Consider the following 14,405-nt stretch of genomic DNA (forward strand, 5'->3'; position numbering starts at 1 on the left):
TTCTCTTGGAATGTATATTAGTGGATAAATAAGACAACTCTGGAGTGCCATACTGCTATTCCTAAAGAACGGTCATCACTCTTCTAAAGTTTAATAAAAACACATTAGAGAAAAACCCCCACATTTAATTTATATATCTCTTTCTACTGAGGAAAATAGTGTGAAATGTCAATGGGAGGAAAAAAATAATTTTTTCCCTACTGTCAGCATATTCCCACTGCAGTATAACACGTAGATATGATGGGGAGCTAAATACCTTGTACAACACAGTAGGTGCACTGTGGGCAGATAGTAACACAAAGCTACTGAGTCAAGAACTGCTTCTTGGAATGTGATCATACCACTGTTCCTTCTCAAACTGTTTATAAACTCTGACCACAAGATTTTTAGCAAAACTGTTTTGGTCTAGCACTTCATGAAGACTTTAATTTGAAGCAAATGCCATGGTGATTTTTAGGAACAGCAACCTTAATCTCTTCTCCCATCTGTGGTCCTCAAACCTCAGTTAGGACAGCTGAGCGTAGTGCATATATACTCTTTTATCAAGCCTCTGTGGTGGCACAGTCTCCCCATTCATTTTGGAATTGTCTGTTGATTTTTTATTTTTTACTTTTTGCTTTCTTTAAAGCCTTATGTGTAGTATGGCAAGGTGTTTGTGAAATTTATAAGTGCTTTTCTTATTTTGCAAATTAAAAAAAAGGCTGCAGAATGGAAACACATCCTGGAGTTCTGAGACATTTAATTCTATAATCTTTGGAATAGAGGAAATGTGAAGAACATAATGTAAAAATACTACTGCATCATTTAATAACTTTTGAAATCCAAAGGTAATTTAATATTTTTTAATAAAAAAAATAAACAACAATCTTATGATGTTTCATGGCTCTAATTTTCAAGACCAAAATGTACTACTTTTACATTTCTTGATTGTTCCTTGCTTACTTGCATCTGTATGTGAAAAATATGTGCACATCTTCTGCTCCAATATGCCATTCTGATATCTTGCAGAACTTTAGCCCATGAATCACAGCTGAAAAACACTATGGTGAAGCAGAAATAAGCCTAACCGAAGTATAAAACACTGTCCCACTACCTGCAGATATTTGGCACTTTTTTATTTGATGTTTTCACTGGAACTCTCACATTCATGCATTCCTGTGTTGCATTCTCTAAACCTTGTGAGAAGGCACTGAAACAACTCAAGAGATTTCACCTACCCTTTGACCTTGTCTAACAATTTCTGAAAACTTTGAGAAAGTATTTTAGTCAATTCATGCCTCAGACTTATTACTGTAGAATGAAATTGTGAGGATAAATAATTTGAAACTTTTTAACTTTTTTTTTTCCCTTTTTTATTGTGAGGTAGGAGGATTCAAATATTCTTTGTACTATTTTGAGTCTTTTGAGGAACATTCTTAATTTTCTTCTAGTAGTGAGGATGTAAATTGCATATCTTGTGGAACTGATAAGTACATAAAGCTATCCTGAAAGAATAACCATTTATGAAATGGCTATTCTCCATTTATTCTTGAGTTTCACAAAACTGAAAACTTTCTGAAAATTTTCAAGGTCATTCTAGGTAATTTTATGACATGCTGGTTTTGAAGAATTTACACTGTAGTTTGATCACTATTTCTTCAGATGTTCTTGTCAAGACACTTTCAAGATGTGATACCTTTTAACCTATTGCTAAATTGTGTTTCCAACTTCTTATATACTGTAGTACACCATATACTGCATATTTACTACTACTTAAAAGTAGCATTTGAATTCTTCTTAACAGCTGTAACTGTAGTGCATACATAGATTTGATTGCCCATTTCATTTAAGATTAGAGATCTTTTTAAGTAAAAGATACACCGGCCTCTCTTTGGTAAAGAACCAAACATGATTATCAAATTTAAAATAATTCTTAAAGCATGTTTGAGAGTTGCAGTCAGCATATTTCAGGAACATTCTTACTACCTATTACAGTGAAGAATGATGCTGAGAAACCCATTCTATGCTTTTGATCATCCCCCTGTACTCAGCACTGGTGAGGCTGCACCTCTAATCCCATGTTCAATTTTGGGTCTGTCACTGTAAGACAGACATTGAGGTGCTGGAGTGTGTTCAGAGAAAGATAACAGAGCTGGTGAAGGGCCTGGGGCACAGTGATGAGAGGCTGCCGAGGGAGCTGGGCTTGTTTGTCCTGGATAAAAGGAGGTTCAGGAGAGACCTCATTGCTCTCTACAACTACCTGAAAGGAAGCTGTAGACAGGTGGAGGGGTCTCTTCTCCCAAGTAACAAGCAATAGGGCAAGGTGAAGCAGCCTTAAGTTGTGCCAGGGGAGGTTTAGATTGAATATTAGGAAATTTTTTTCAGTGAAAGGGTTGTCAAGCATAGGAACAGGCTGACCAGTGAAGCATGGAGTCACTGTCTCTGGAGGTATTTAAAAGATCTGTAGATGTGGCACTTAGGGACATGGTTTAGCAGTGGACCTGGCAGTGTTAGGTTAACAGTGTTAGGTTGACAGACGAACTCAATGATCTTAAAGGTCTTTTCCAACCTAAAAGATTCTATGATTCTATGATTGTTTGGTCAATACTTGCTTTTCTATGATCTAGACAAACCACTGACAGTATATAGGGAACATGTGAGAAAAGTTGTGGCCACTCCAAGTTTGGTTAATACTTGAAGAATTTCCAGCTGTAGCTGTATCAACACAAATGCATACAGATTGGCTAAAAAAGCCCCATCTCTTTAGTGTATGGAAATGTAACACAAAAAAGTCTCTGCCCTGATAGTTTATTGGCAGAATTTTATGATTTTTTTAGCAAGAAGTAGGACTGACAAATTGAAACTGTTCCTTTTGCTTAAATCTGAACTGATTATTCTGGCTCAACAAAGAAAAATCAGAGGCAGAACAAGGGTCATGTTTTATTCTTCCTGCAAGAAAGATATTCTTTTTTTGACCAAACTTTTATATAGAATAGCAGAATTTACTTAGATCTCCATGGCCTCATCGTTAAGACTGTTTGCAGAATGATATCCTGAAGCTCAGCTTTTCACTGATGTTCTACAAATTTTGTTTTGGAACTTGAAGCCTACATTCTATTAAATTTAAATGTGATTTATGTATAGAAATGTAATATTTAGTAGATTTCTCATTTTATTTTCTCTATCTGAATCTTAGAATGGTTTCATGATCCCAATAATTCAATACTAAAGAGAATGGTGCTTCAACTGAAACGCTACCACATGTGAGTGTTCACTTCTTTCAAACACATTTTTGGTCTTTCCTATGAGCAATAATACCCTAGAACATTCAGAACAGTTCAATTCTTGAACATCTGCAGGACTACCTGGTATTTCTAAATACATTTCTATTATTCTTAATTTAGACGAGGTTTTTTAAGGAAATCTATGTAAGTACTGTCATGATGACCATACTATGGAATTATAGTTCTTTGTTTTAAGCTATTTAGTACTTCTAAAATTGCAGCATGTGAAGATGGTGGCTATGAAAACATAATACCATTTTAAAGATTTAAAACACCCAGCAAATTAACAAAACAAAACCACTGTCCTTTCATTTTTCTGCCTCATCCCCTAAATTCCCTGTTTTGGCATGCCTTTAATCTTCTATGCCTGTCTCCCACTTCACAGCTTGGCAGAAGCAAGTATAGGTGGGAAGACATTTGTACCTGACAATAAAAGAAGAAGGTGTAGATGTAGCACTTAGGGACATGGTTTAGTGTTGAACTTGGCAGCGTTTAATGTTGGAACTAGATGATTTTAAAGGTCTTTTCCAACCTGAGTGATTCTATGATTCTGTGTAGTGACACCAGGTGACAAATAGGTCAGACCTGCTCCAAGAAGCAAAATTCTATGATTTGACTGGGACTGGGGTGGCTGGAGGGGTTGGGTTTGGCCAGGGCATCAGTCACACGGGATGAAGAATCACTTCATGACCTTGGTCCTTGGAAACCCAGTGGCCTGTGTTTTGACCTGTCTCCTGAACAGGGGTTATTGCCACACAGTAAGTGACTCCACCACCTTGGAGTCGACACTTAGTGCTAAGTTCTAGTTGATGTGGTGTTCAGTCATAGCTTAGACTTGATGATCTGAGATCTTTTCCAAGCCAATCGATTCTGTGATTCTGTGGTATCAAAGTCCTTCTTAAAATCATTGTGAATTAAAACACCGTGTTTCCTTATAACTTTCAAAAAATTTCCACTGAGAGGGTTGTGAAGCACTGGAACAAGCTGGGCAGGGCAGTGACCGAGTCATCATCCCTGGGAGTGTTCAGCGAATGTGTGGATGTGGCACTTGGGGACATGGTTCAGTGGTGAACATGGTGGTGGTTCTGGGTCGACGGTTAGACTTTTCCAACCCAAACAATTCTGATTCTAAAAGACCTCAGCCCTTGGCCCATCGCGGGCGCTGTTCCTGCTGGGAAGTGTAGTCCATGATCTCTTCGGGCGGCCATGGAAGGGGCCGTTTCGGACTACACTTCCCAGCAGGTATCGCGTCCAGGGCGGGGCGAGGGCTGACGGCCGCCCGGGGTGGACCAATGGTGGCGGTCGATGCTGGGAGGTGGCGGTGGGCCGGGCGGGCCGGCGGGACCGCGGGCAGTGCGGGAATTTCGGACCGGGAGGAGGGAGCGGCGCCGGGCTCGGCGCGCGGGAGATACTTGGGACCGGCGGCTGCTTCTGCGGTGTAGGTTGTTTGTTTTTTGTTTTAAGAGGCGAGTTTTAGGGCGCTGTTTCGCTTCCCCTTTGCCTTGCCGAGCGTCCCCCGCCCTGCTGGCGGGTCTTCCCGCGTCCCTGGCTGAGGAGGCCGGTGGTGCCGCCACGGCCGCGCCCTGTTCCTCCTCCTCGTCTGCCTCCTGGGGTAGGGAAGGCGCCTTCCTTTCCCTCCCCAGCCCGTGGCGCCGGAGGATCTCCGTGGGCCGGCAGGGAGGGAGAGAAGGGGGGCAGGTGTGGCAGAGCTCCCTCGGTTTCACCCTTGGGGTCTCCTGCCCCCCCTTCCCCTGCCCGGGTTATGGGCTCTAAACCTGCCTGCGGTCGCACCGGTCTAAGTTGCTTTCCTTCCTGTTTGTTTGTTTTTTTAGCCCTAAGGCGAGGTGGGGAAGGCTGAGCACGAGGTGTGCTCGGTGACTCTTGAAGGTTCGTCACCTTCAGAATCATCCCGGTGAGGCATCACCTTGGCTGGGAGGCGTTCCTGGGTTGTGCTTTGAACATAAATTGTTTATTTATTTTTTTAAATACAGGCCTACAAATAACAAAAATCTGCGATTTTAGGATCAGGACAGGCCTGTTGTGTAAGAATTGGGCTAAACTGGTTTCTGCCTGTCAGTGGTCGTGGTTTCTCTTCGTTTCCTATTTTCTGGCCATTTGCCTTCCTTGTTTAAGATTGAAGCAGTCACAGGCAGGGTGAACCCCGTTGTTCTCTTTGTTTCTCGATTCGTGCTCAAGAACTAATAAAATAAAAATAAAAGCTTTTGTTAGTTCATAGGGCATCCATGGGCCCTTTTTATCACTAACAAAAATATCAAAGCTGTTGTGAAGCTTCCTGTAACTATTACTGTGTCAAAAGGCATGTGCCTTCCTCTGTAGGAATTAGATGTCCACTTAATTCTTGGGGATAATCCCTAAGTGAGGTAAGATTCCTAATGAATTTCAGAGCTATTGATCTTTATACAATGGGCCAAATGATCAAAAAGCCTTTAAGTGTCTCACTCACATGTATTAGGCATTTGCAGTTGGTTTGGTGGTGAGGTGATTTGAAGTGACAGATGAGTTGATACCTTACAAGGCTCAGTGGTTTTTATTGCAATAACTGAGTAACGTTCAGGATTTTGAGAACAACCTTAAATAGTGTTCAGAAGAAGGCAATTTAAAATTAGTATCACAGTAATTCCTCTTGTAAATTACTATTTCCTACCTCTGAACAAGCCGCATTCTAGAATTCTAAGCCATCTTGGTTTGTTTAGAAAAAGAAAGGAAAAAAGGTGTTTATTTGGTCCAGTGTGCTGCTGTTGTGATGAAATGCTTCTCAGTAATAGTGGTCCACCAGTTGCATTTATTCATTTTGTCTAAAGAGACATTTTTTTTTATTTCTTGGGCATAGAACCCTAATGCCTCTTCTTCCCTAAGTGCCATTAATTGTCAGATGTCTTAATCATAAGGAAATTAGATTATAGAGGTTTTCACAGGAGAAACACAGTGATAGACCAGTCACAGAATGCCTGATTTATGCAAGAAAGTCTTTTTTCACTGTCTACCTCACTCGGTGTGACAAGCCACTGACGCTTCAGTTATTGTTTTGTGTGGTCCCTCCTGTGAAACAGTTCTACAGTATTCAGAAGCCTTAAACTGTTGTGTTCTTTCTTTCCCACTCCTTGAGCAAACATTTGGTTTTGTTTTCTCCTTGTCTTAATTTATTTTTTTTTTCGAAGCAGACTTAAATTTCTTGCAATGACTGATGAACAGTGTTAATGACAGATAGATTTCAAGGCCTTGCTGTGGGACTACCTACTCTTGAAGAGGAGCACAAGTCCCCAGCATGCCTTCTCTGGGCTGAGAATGAAAATAGGTTCTACTAAGATAAACAACTGTAAAAATGACAATTTCCAGAGAGTGAAAGAGGAGGATGAGGAAGAAACCAGTCTGACTTGACACACAGCAGAAACACTTATTTCAAAATAAATTTGTTTTACATTCATTTCAGAGATTTATTGATAATGGATGCCAACAAGAATTGAGAAGTGGCTATTCATATTTATTCAAAGAGTTCAAGTATCTCTCAAGTAGCAGCCATTGCAGACAGCATTTGTAAAGATAACACCACTGATATGCAGACAATTTTGTATCAATAGTGCTATCTCAAGTACAGTGTATTCTGTTTCTTCCAAGATGTTTTATTAGGGAGAAGAATAAGAACCTTTGTAGTAGTAAGAGGCTTTTGGAGAGAGTTTACACAAATAGACTTCTGTTATTCACACTTCTTAGTAGCAAAATCTTTGTTTTGAGCACATTGTAGCCACATAAAATGCTGCTGTTTACAATCACGTACCTTGAAAATTGTTCTTGTCAGGCACCTTAGCTAAGTAGGGGCAGGTCTGATACTTGAATGATAGCACAGTACTTGACATCCATGGCACTGTTTCCAAGGACTTTACCATGATTGCAGGCACTAATGAATCAAGCTTCACAATACCTGTGGGATAGAAGATATTTCTGTTTATTGATGGGAAGAAGTAATTGAGATGCGGAAAAGTTTAAGATGTTTTTTTCTTTTCTTGGAGGAGTGGCGGTGGTGAATTTTTAAAGGTGACTTTAGGGAGAAGTAGATAACTTTATTCCAGTTGTGCAATCTGTGGTAGGCAGCTCTGTGTAATGTTTGTTGGTTCATAAGTTTCCTGACAAACCCCCCATATTTGCTGTATTGTGAATTGAAAAGCACATAGAATGATAGAATTTGCATTAAAATGTCATTATCTTTTTTTGTGGTTTTTGTATTTTTTTTCCTAGCTCTGTATTTTCACATAGCAAATTTTTGCAGTTTCCAGGTATCTTTGGTTTCAAGCAGTAGAGGATACATGAATGCATTTATCCAAAGAAATGTGAAAGCATGTGCAGCCATTGCTAAAATGTTTCCTTGGATAACAGCTTTTTTTGCAAAAGAGTCCTCAGTATTGTGCATGCTGCCCATTGCAAGCGATCACTGTTTGGCACCTATGACCTACTGATAGCTTGACCAACTTGTAAGTAGGCACAGTGCCATCCTAACAGATGGGTGTGAATATAGACAGCCAAGAAACCATGTCTGTGTATCTAGTGTATTTGTTAAGGGCAGGGTTCCCAGCTGGGGACGTTCAAACTTATGTCCATTTTGAATTTTTGCATTTATGGATAAAGGGAAGTTGCCATTAATGAATTTTTTAAAAAAATAAATATCTTCAGGCATACAATTATTGACCATGTTGAACAAAATAAGGGAAGAGGGAAGTACCAGCTCTTCCTCTGATACCCTTGAGGAGCTATTTTAAGTAAACTTAATTCCCCTTTAAGTGAGGCTGCTATCAAGAGTCTCGCTGTGACTGTCAGAGATGTGAAGCATATCAGTAGGTTTGTTTCAGGGGCCTGCCAGCCTTATTGTAAAAGAGGCCATGAAATCTTTTATGGGCAGCAATCTGTCCAGCACTCAAGCACCTAAGTGCACCTGTCCAAGTCTAGACAGAATTATTTGTAGTAACTCAGAGGTCAAGGGGTGCAGTCCTTCAAGCCCTCTTCATGTCTCTTATATTGACAAGATATTGGCAATAAATTGCCTCTTAGCTTGAGGACAGTATGCTCATTTTGGATACGTTTTGGTATCCTTTAGATGGCAGTGAGTGTGATCTTGTCCACATGTGAGTCATTAGGCAACACTACTGATTTTTGCACTTTTTCTCCTTGTCTGAGTCAGTCTTGGGGTTCCAGACTTCTGGTTTATTATTCCGTTACCACTTCTAATGATTCCAGTCCTTTATTTTAATCCATTTCCTGATGTGGGTGTCCTGAGAAGCTGGTTAAAGGTCTGCAGTGATCTTTTTGGCCTGCTTTTATAAGTGATATCAACGTGTAGCATTTCTGCCACTCTGTTCCTTCTTGCACTTTGACACCATGGTATGGTCTTATCTGAGCTGGTTGGAATTGCACTTTGTGCTTGAAAGTCTCATTTTTCTCTGTAGAAAATCTGGAGAAAGGATCTTCCTCTAAGACAGTAAAGTATGTATCAGCTTGAAGATAAAAAAAAGATGAAGGAATGTACAGAGGAGTTTCTTGATGATCGTGGATAAAGCTGTGGGGTAAAGTTAGTCTTAAAATGTAAGTGTAAAATGTGTCTTGATTGTAGGGAAGAATGTTACTGTGCAGAAGCGGAAATATGGAAGGTAATGCAGAATTTAAACATCCTATTTTGTGATAATGGGGAAGCTTGTGCATTGTAGGTATTGATAAATACCACTCTCTTCCTGTGATGTGAGTTATTTAATTTTGTTTTGTTGAAGTTACTCTTTTAACCAGAGTAGGTATTCACATGTGGTTCTATGACACAAAGATACTTCCCAGATTAATAAGGACTCTGAAAAAACAGAACTTCAGCATAGAATGATGCACCTTTTCTGAATTTGTTTCTGTATTGAATGACTGGTGTCTGCAGACTGCTTTCTGCCAGAGTCCTCTACTGTCTGACCAGATTCTTTTAGATCTTCCATGTATGAAGGATGCAATATTTAATATCAAATTTACTTATTTGAAGATAGTTGGTGCAATACGGGATTTCCGATTTAGGAGACTAATACAAAATATACTAAAAACAATACAATTTTAAGTTACACTTGGCAAACTACAGCAATGGCAATACACAGTTCAGTCACAATACTGATGTGATTCTCAATACTGATCTCTATAATATGTTCACTCTCGTGATTCCGATGTCCCCAGCCGGACGTTCCAGGGAAGGAATATGTGGATTGCAACCAGCTCAAGCCCATTGTTCTCTTCGAAGTTCTTTTGCTAGTTATTTAGTTTTTGCATGCTTATATTGGACCGAGCCTCCTATTTACTCCCCCCACACTGGCCAGGCTAACTCTGGGAGACATTTACACCTCCATTTGATCCACTTAACAATTTTAAGCTCCACTCAACTGTTTTCCTAAAACAAAGACCACCCATCAGCCCCCTTTGTGTTGAGCTCAAGTGCATTATTGCCAGAGCTCCTTGGGCATATCACCATTTTCCATCTCCACGTAGTATTTTATCCACTGTTGGGCTTTATTCTGTCACACTTTGTTTTGACCACACTTCGTTTTGGTCAATCACAGTTGCAGACTTGAGTATTAGGGGACGGAATAACATTTTCAGGAAACTTGACAGTTATTCTTGCATTTAATAAGTAGAGAAATGTTTATGGGCTGCCCTCTTCAGATGTTAGTTGGATAACAGACATTATTTGAGGAAGAAAATTTCCTGAAGATACTACCCAGTCAGAAGAGTCTTGTAGGAGGGGGAGTGCTTTTGGAACAGCTGTTATAGTTATGCAGTTTTCTTTTTGGGAAATTAAAATAAGTCCTAAAGGGACATTAGAACTGAAAGAGGAAAATAACTGATATTAAGGTTATTGTATTGAGGAGCTAGACTAATAGGAAATAGGTATTTTGCTATCCAGAAACTTCCTCAGTTGTGTATTAATATTCCTTTCTGCTTCCAGCAAAATCATAAAATCCCACCAGTCAGAATGGTATCTTTTAGAAAATAACTGTGACTCTACATGACTTTTATCTGCATAAGGTAGAGGGAAAGATCACTTCTTTATAAAACAATTCATGTAAAGACACCCAGTGCACTCTTTGCCATGTCATGGCTACATATTCAGTAAGTTCTTTTACTGCAGCAAAATCTAACTGCTAAAAACTCACAACATTTATTTGCTCAAAATAAGGCCTTCTGCTCAGAAGGACTTTGGGGTGATGGTGGATGAAAAGCTGGACATGAGCAGTCAAGTAGCTCAGAAAGCCAATTGTATCCTGTGCTGTGTCAAAAGCAGCACGGCCTGCAGGTCCAGGGAGGGAATTCTGCCCTTCTGCTCTGTTTTGGTGAGACCCCACCTGGAGTGCTGCATCCAGGTGTAGGGTCCCCAGCACAGGAAGGACATGCACCTATTGGAGCGAGTCCAGAGGACACCCACAAAGATGATTAGAGGGATTGAGTACTTCTATTAGGATAGGCTGAGAGAGTTGGGATTATTAAGCCTGGGAAAGAGAAGGCTCTGGGAAGACCTTGTTGCAGCCTTTTAGTACTTGAAGGGGGCCTATAAGAAGATGGGAACAAACTTTTTAGCAGGGCCTGTTGTGACAGGACAAGGGGTAATGGTTTTCAACTGAAAAAGGGTAGTTTTAGATTTGATAGGAGAGAGAAATTTTTACAATGAGGCTGGTGAAACAGTGGAACAGCTTGCCCAGAGGGGTGGTAGATGCATGAAAACATTCAAGTTCGGATTGGATAGGGCTCTGAACAACTTGATCTGGTTGAAGATGTCCCTGCTCACTGCAGAAGGACTAGATGACATTTAAAAGTTTCCCTGCAATTCAAACTGTTACAAGATTCTATGATTCTGTTCTGCAGAAAGATGCATGTTCCAGTAGGCTGTTAGGTTATTTCTGGAAATACTGCTTGTCTGACACCTGAGGTTGGGGGAAGGCAGCAGTTATACTTTTATTCTTAAGATCTCAAAATAGGTAGTTGTGTACTAGTTTTTTGATGACCCACTCGATGCTGCAGACTTTGATTCTTGTTGCTTGCAGTTATATAGGAGAAAAAAATAATTAACTGTTTGGATAGCTTTTATAAATTTTTTTTGGTGTATTTTTTACAGCTAAGAGGAATTCCTTATATTATTACTGAAGACTTGGAATTTTTCAATATGCAAGTTTAACTCCAGGAAAACTGAGATTTATTTCATTAGTTTACTTTTTTTCCAAGGTTTTGCCACCTGTGATTGGTTGTGATTGATTGAATATGCTAGATTCTGATATTTTTTTAGCATGTAGGTTACAGAAGGTCTTCTAATAGGTTTCTCTTGTGAAGATTTTCACTGTCAAATTTTTTTTGTGATGCCTGGAAAAATGTGGGTTTTTTCACTTAGAATTCATGCCAATGAAACTGCTTACTGCATTTCTTTTAAGGTATCTTTGTAGTAACATATTATAACTTAAACAACACATACTTTTTCATGCTTCTAACAGATTTCTACATAAAACAAATAGGATCAGCATGTAACCTGTGGGTTTTTTTTTTATTTTTCCTTCCCTTCTCTCTCTCTCCAGGGAAAATGCCATATAATAAGAAGACTGCTGGAAAAAGAGTCCCTGCAAAAAGGAAACTTGCTGAAGTTTTTGCTCTGGGGGAGGTTCTAGTAGATACATCAAGAAAAGAATGGAAATTAGGTGTCCCTATAGGGCAGGGAGGCTTTGGACGCCTATACCTTGGTAAGTGTAGTTATCTTTGATAATGCTATAAAATGGAGAGTGAGATGTTTATCCTTATTCAAAACAATGAAACGTTGACTCTGAATTAGAAATACAAAGTGTCTTCATGTGATCTTTGCTAGAACCTTAGCTTGGATCATGATTTTGGAAGAAGATAACAGGACTAAACAAAAAGTAATTTTAAACACTAGTTGTATGATTTTCCAGTGGTAGTTCCTGATTTTTTTAAACCAAAATCTTTATTACTTTTTAGCCATGGAAAAGGTAGTTCAGTATTTATTTAAATTTGATTTTTGGTCTGGCTGAAATATTGGATTTTTGCGTGAGTGTCTTTTTAATGACAAATTCTGACCTGAAGCTGTCTGAGTATGTTCTGTGGAGGCTACTGATCAGCCAGTATTTGGGCTGGTTTTGACTTCGGGGTTGCTTTGATTTTTTCATTGCCTTGTGAACTTCTGACAGGTCGTATACTTTTTTTAATGTAACTAATGTTCAAAACAAATCAAAATTTTGGACTTAATAGTTTAAACTGTCAGTACACTTCTTGTTTTGTGATGCTGTTACTGAATACAAGGGAAATTTCTTAAAGTGAATAGTGTTCCCTACTTAGTTCCCATCTTGAACAGATGCACAGATAAGAGAGGTCTTGAGACTATCTACTTGATTGCCCCAGTCATTTTCCAAACATTTTTGAACAGATGAAAGTTAATGTGATTGCTATAATATGGTCTTCCTCATCTTGGTGAAAAAGTTGCACTGAATTCATACCGAGTTGGAAAACAACAAAAAAAAAAATCTGTCCTGCTTTTAAAGTGAACAGACTGCAGCATAAGTGGGTTAAGAAGAAAAAACGGGACCAGTGTGTGGCTTTTTGCCAGAGAAGCTTTCAATTACTTACTCAGCCTTGCTCAATGAGCTACTAAATTTACTGGAGTTCCAACTCATTCAAATTGTGTAGTTCTTCATGTTACGAATGCCTGCTTTGTGGAAGCCAAAGCGTGCCCTCTGCTTCCCCATCATTTGCACAAGGCTGTGACCCTGACTGTTCTTGTACTTCGTGCTTGCCTAACTTGATGTCCTTCATACCTGTATCTTCTGTCACAAATATCAACAGCTTATTACCAACAGAAAGTCACTTCTGGATACGTGACATGGCAACTCAGCAGAGAGAATTTATTTTTCATCTTTATGTCCACAGATGTGTTATGTTTATCAGAGTCCTAGAAAACAAAAGAAATACTATTGACTAGGGAAAAGTTACTGGATAGTAAAAAATAATTCCTTTATTTAGTAAACTGCCTATTCTCCTCAAACAAAAGGTAGAATGCAAGACCATACCCATATAGCCTTGTCCTATAGAGTAGTTCTTTTACCAATGCTAAGGTACTGGTCTGTGTTCATGTCAGTACTTAATTAGTTTGTCATGTGTTTGTCCATTCTGCATAGCAAATAAGTGTGTGCTTTGTGACAGTTTGCTCTCCTCCTACTAATAAAAGCTTCTTTTTTAACAGCTGATGTTAATTCTTCAAAGTCGGTTGGCAGTGATGCCCCTTATGTTGCAAAAGTGGTAAGAGAGCATTTGAATCTTCACAACCTGAAAATATTTGTTCTAGAATAGCATGTGTAATTTAAAACATCTTCTGAAAATAATGCAATTGCTGTTTAAAATAAAAGTGTGGTGATACAGAGGAATGCAGGTGAGAATTGGGACTCCTATGTATGAGGAACATCATAGTGGAACATCAGTGTAGTTGAGAAAGATTCATTAAATGGATCATATTCTGTTTCATTTCCTTCCTATAAACAGCCCAGATATCACCAAAGGAATGAAATCTGTCTAGCTTTTGGAGAATTTCTGTGATTCAACAGTGAGTCTGTGTGAACTGTTGCTCACCACTGGATGTTGGTAAACTGACAGATGGCTTGGGAATAGAAAAAGCAAAACCTTGATTCCCAAGGTCTCCACAGTTACAAAGTCCTTTAAATGTTTTATCATAAACCACATACCTGTTCTAATTTCTATTGAATTAAAATAGCATTGACACATAATTTTTTTAACCTAATGATTAGAGAGAAGAAAAAGAATTGTTGATAGCTCATTTTTATCCCTCTGTAGCAAATCAGCGGATTCTTTTTATAGCTTGAAATTTTTTTATGTTTTTAGTGTTAAAAAAAGAGTTATTTCATTTGGTTTAGCTATTTCTCTTCCTAAGGTAAAAAGTATTTTTCTTATATTTTTCCAGAGTATTTGGTATAGATCCTACTATCATATATGATTCCTGGTAAAGTCTTAGTAAAAAAACCAGGGAATATGGGAATAGCCAGACCCTTGATTATCTTGGTGGCGCTTCTGTTCCTGTGACAAAAACAAATACCAGAAACCTCTACA

General features: G+C 39.0%; 1 protein-coding gene across 5 annotated transcripts in view; it reads left to right on the top strand.

The window, feature by feature from the left end:
• The window catches only part of VRK1 (VRK serine/threonine kinase 1), a 54,642-nt gene that overhangs the window by 14,298 nt on the left and 25,939 nt on the right, over positions 1-14,405 (top strand). For 2 of the 5 annotated variants that reach the window (XM_027718393.2, XM_039382680.1), the window contains exons 1-3: positions 4,617-4,701; positions 11,855-12,016; positions 13,528-13,583. In XM_027718393.2, coding sequence (XP_027574194.1) covers positions 11,860-12,016; positions 13,528-13,583 — 213 coding nt within the window. In that variant the 5' untranslated portion in view covers positions 4,617-4,701; positions 11,855-11,859. Of the gene's footprint in view, positions 1-4,616; positions 4,709-11,854; positions 12,017-13,527; positions 13,584-14,405 lie in introns of those variants that run through there. The other 3 variants (XM_039382679.1, XM_027718394.2, XM_039382678.1) reach the window with 3 other exon arrangements.

The sequence above is a fragment of the Pipra filicauda genome, unplaced genomic scaffold (assembly GCF_003945595.2).
Source record: "Pipra filicauda isolate LSUMZ 115617 unplaced genomic scaffold, ASM394559v2 scaffold27_size4233163_pilon, whole genome shotgun sequence".
Lineage (NCBI taxonomy): Eukaryota > Metazoa > Chordata > Aves > Passeriformes > Pipridae > Pipra > Pipra filicauda.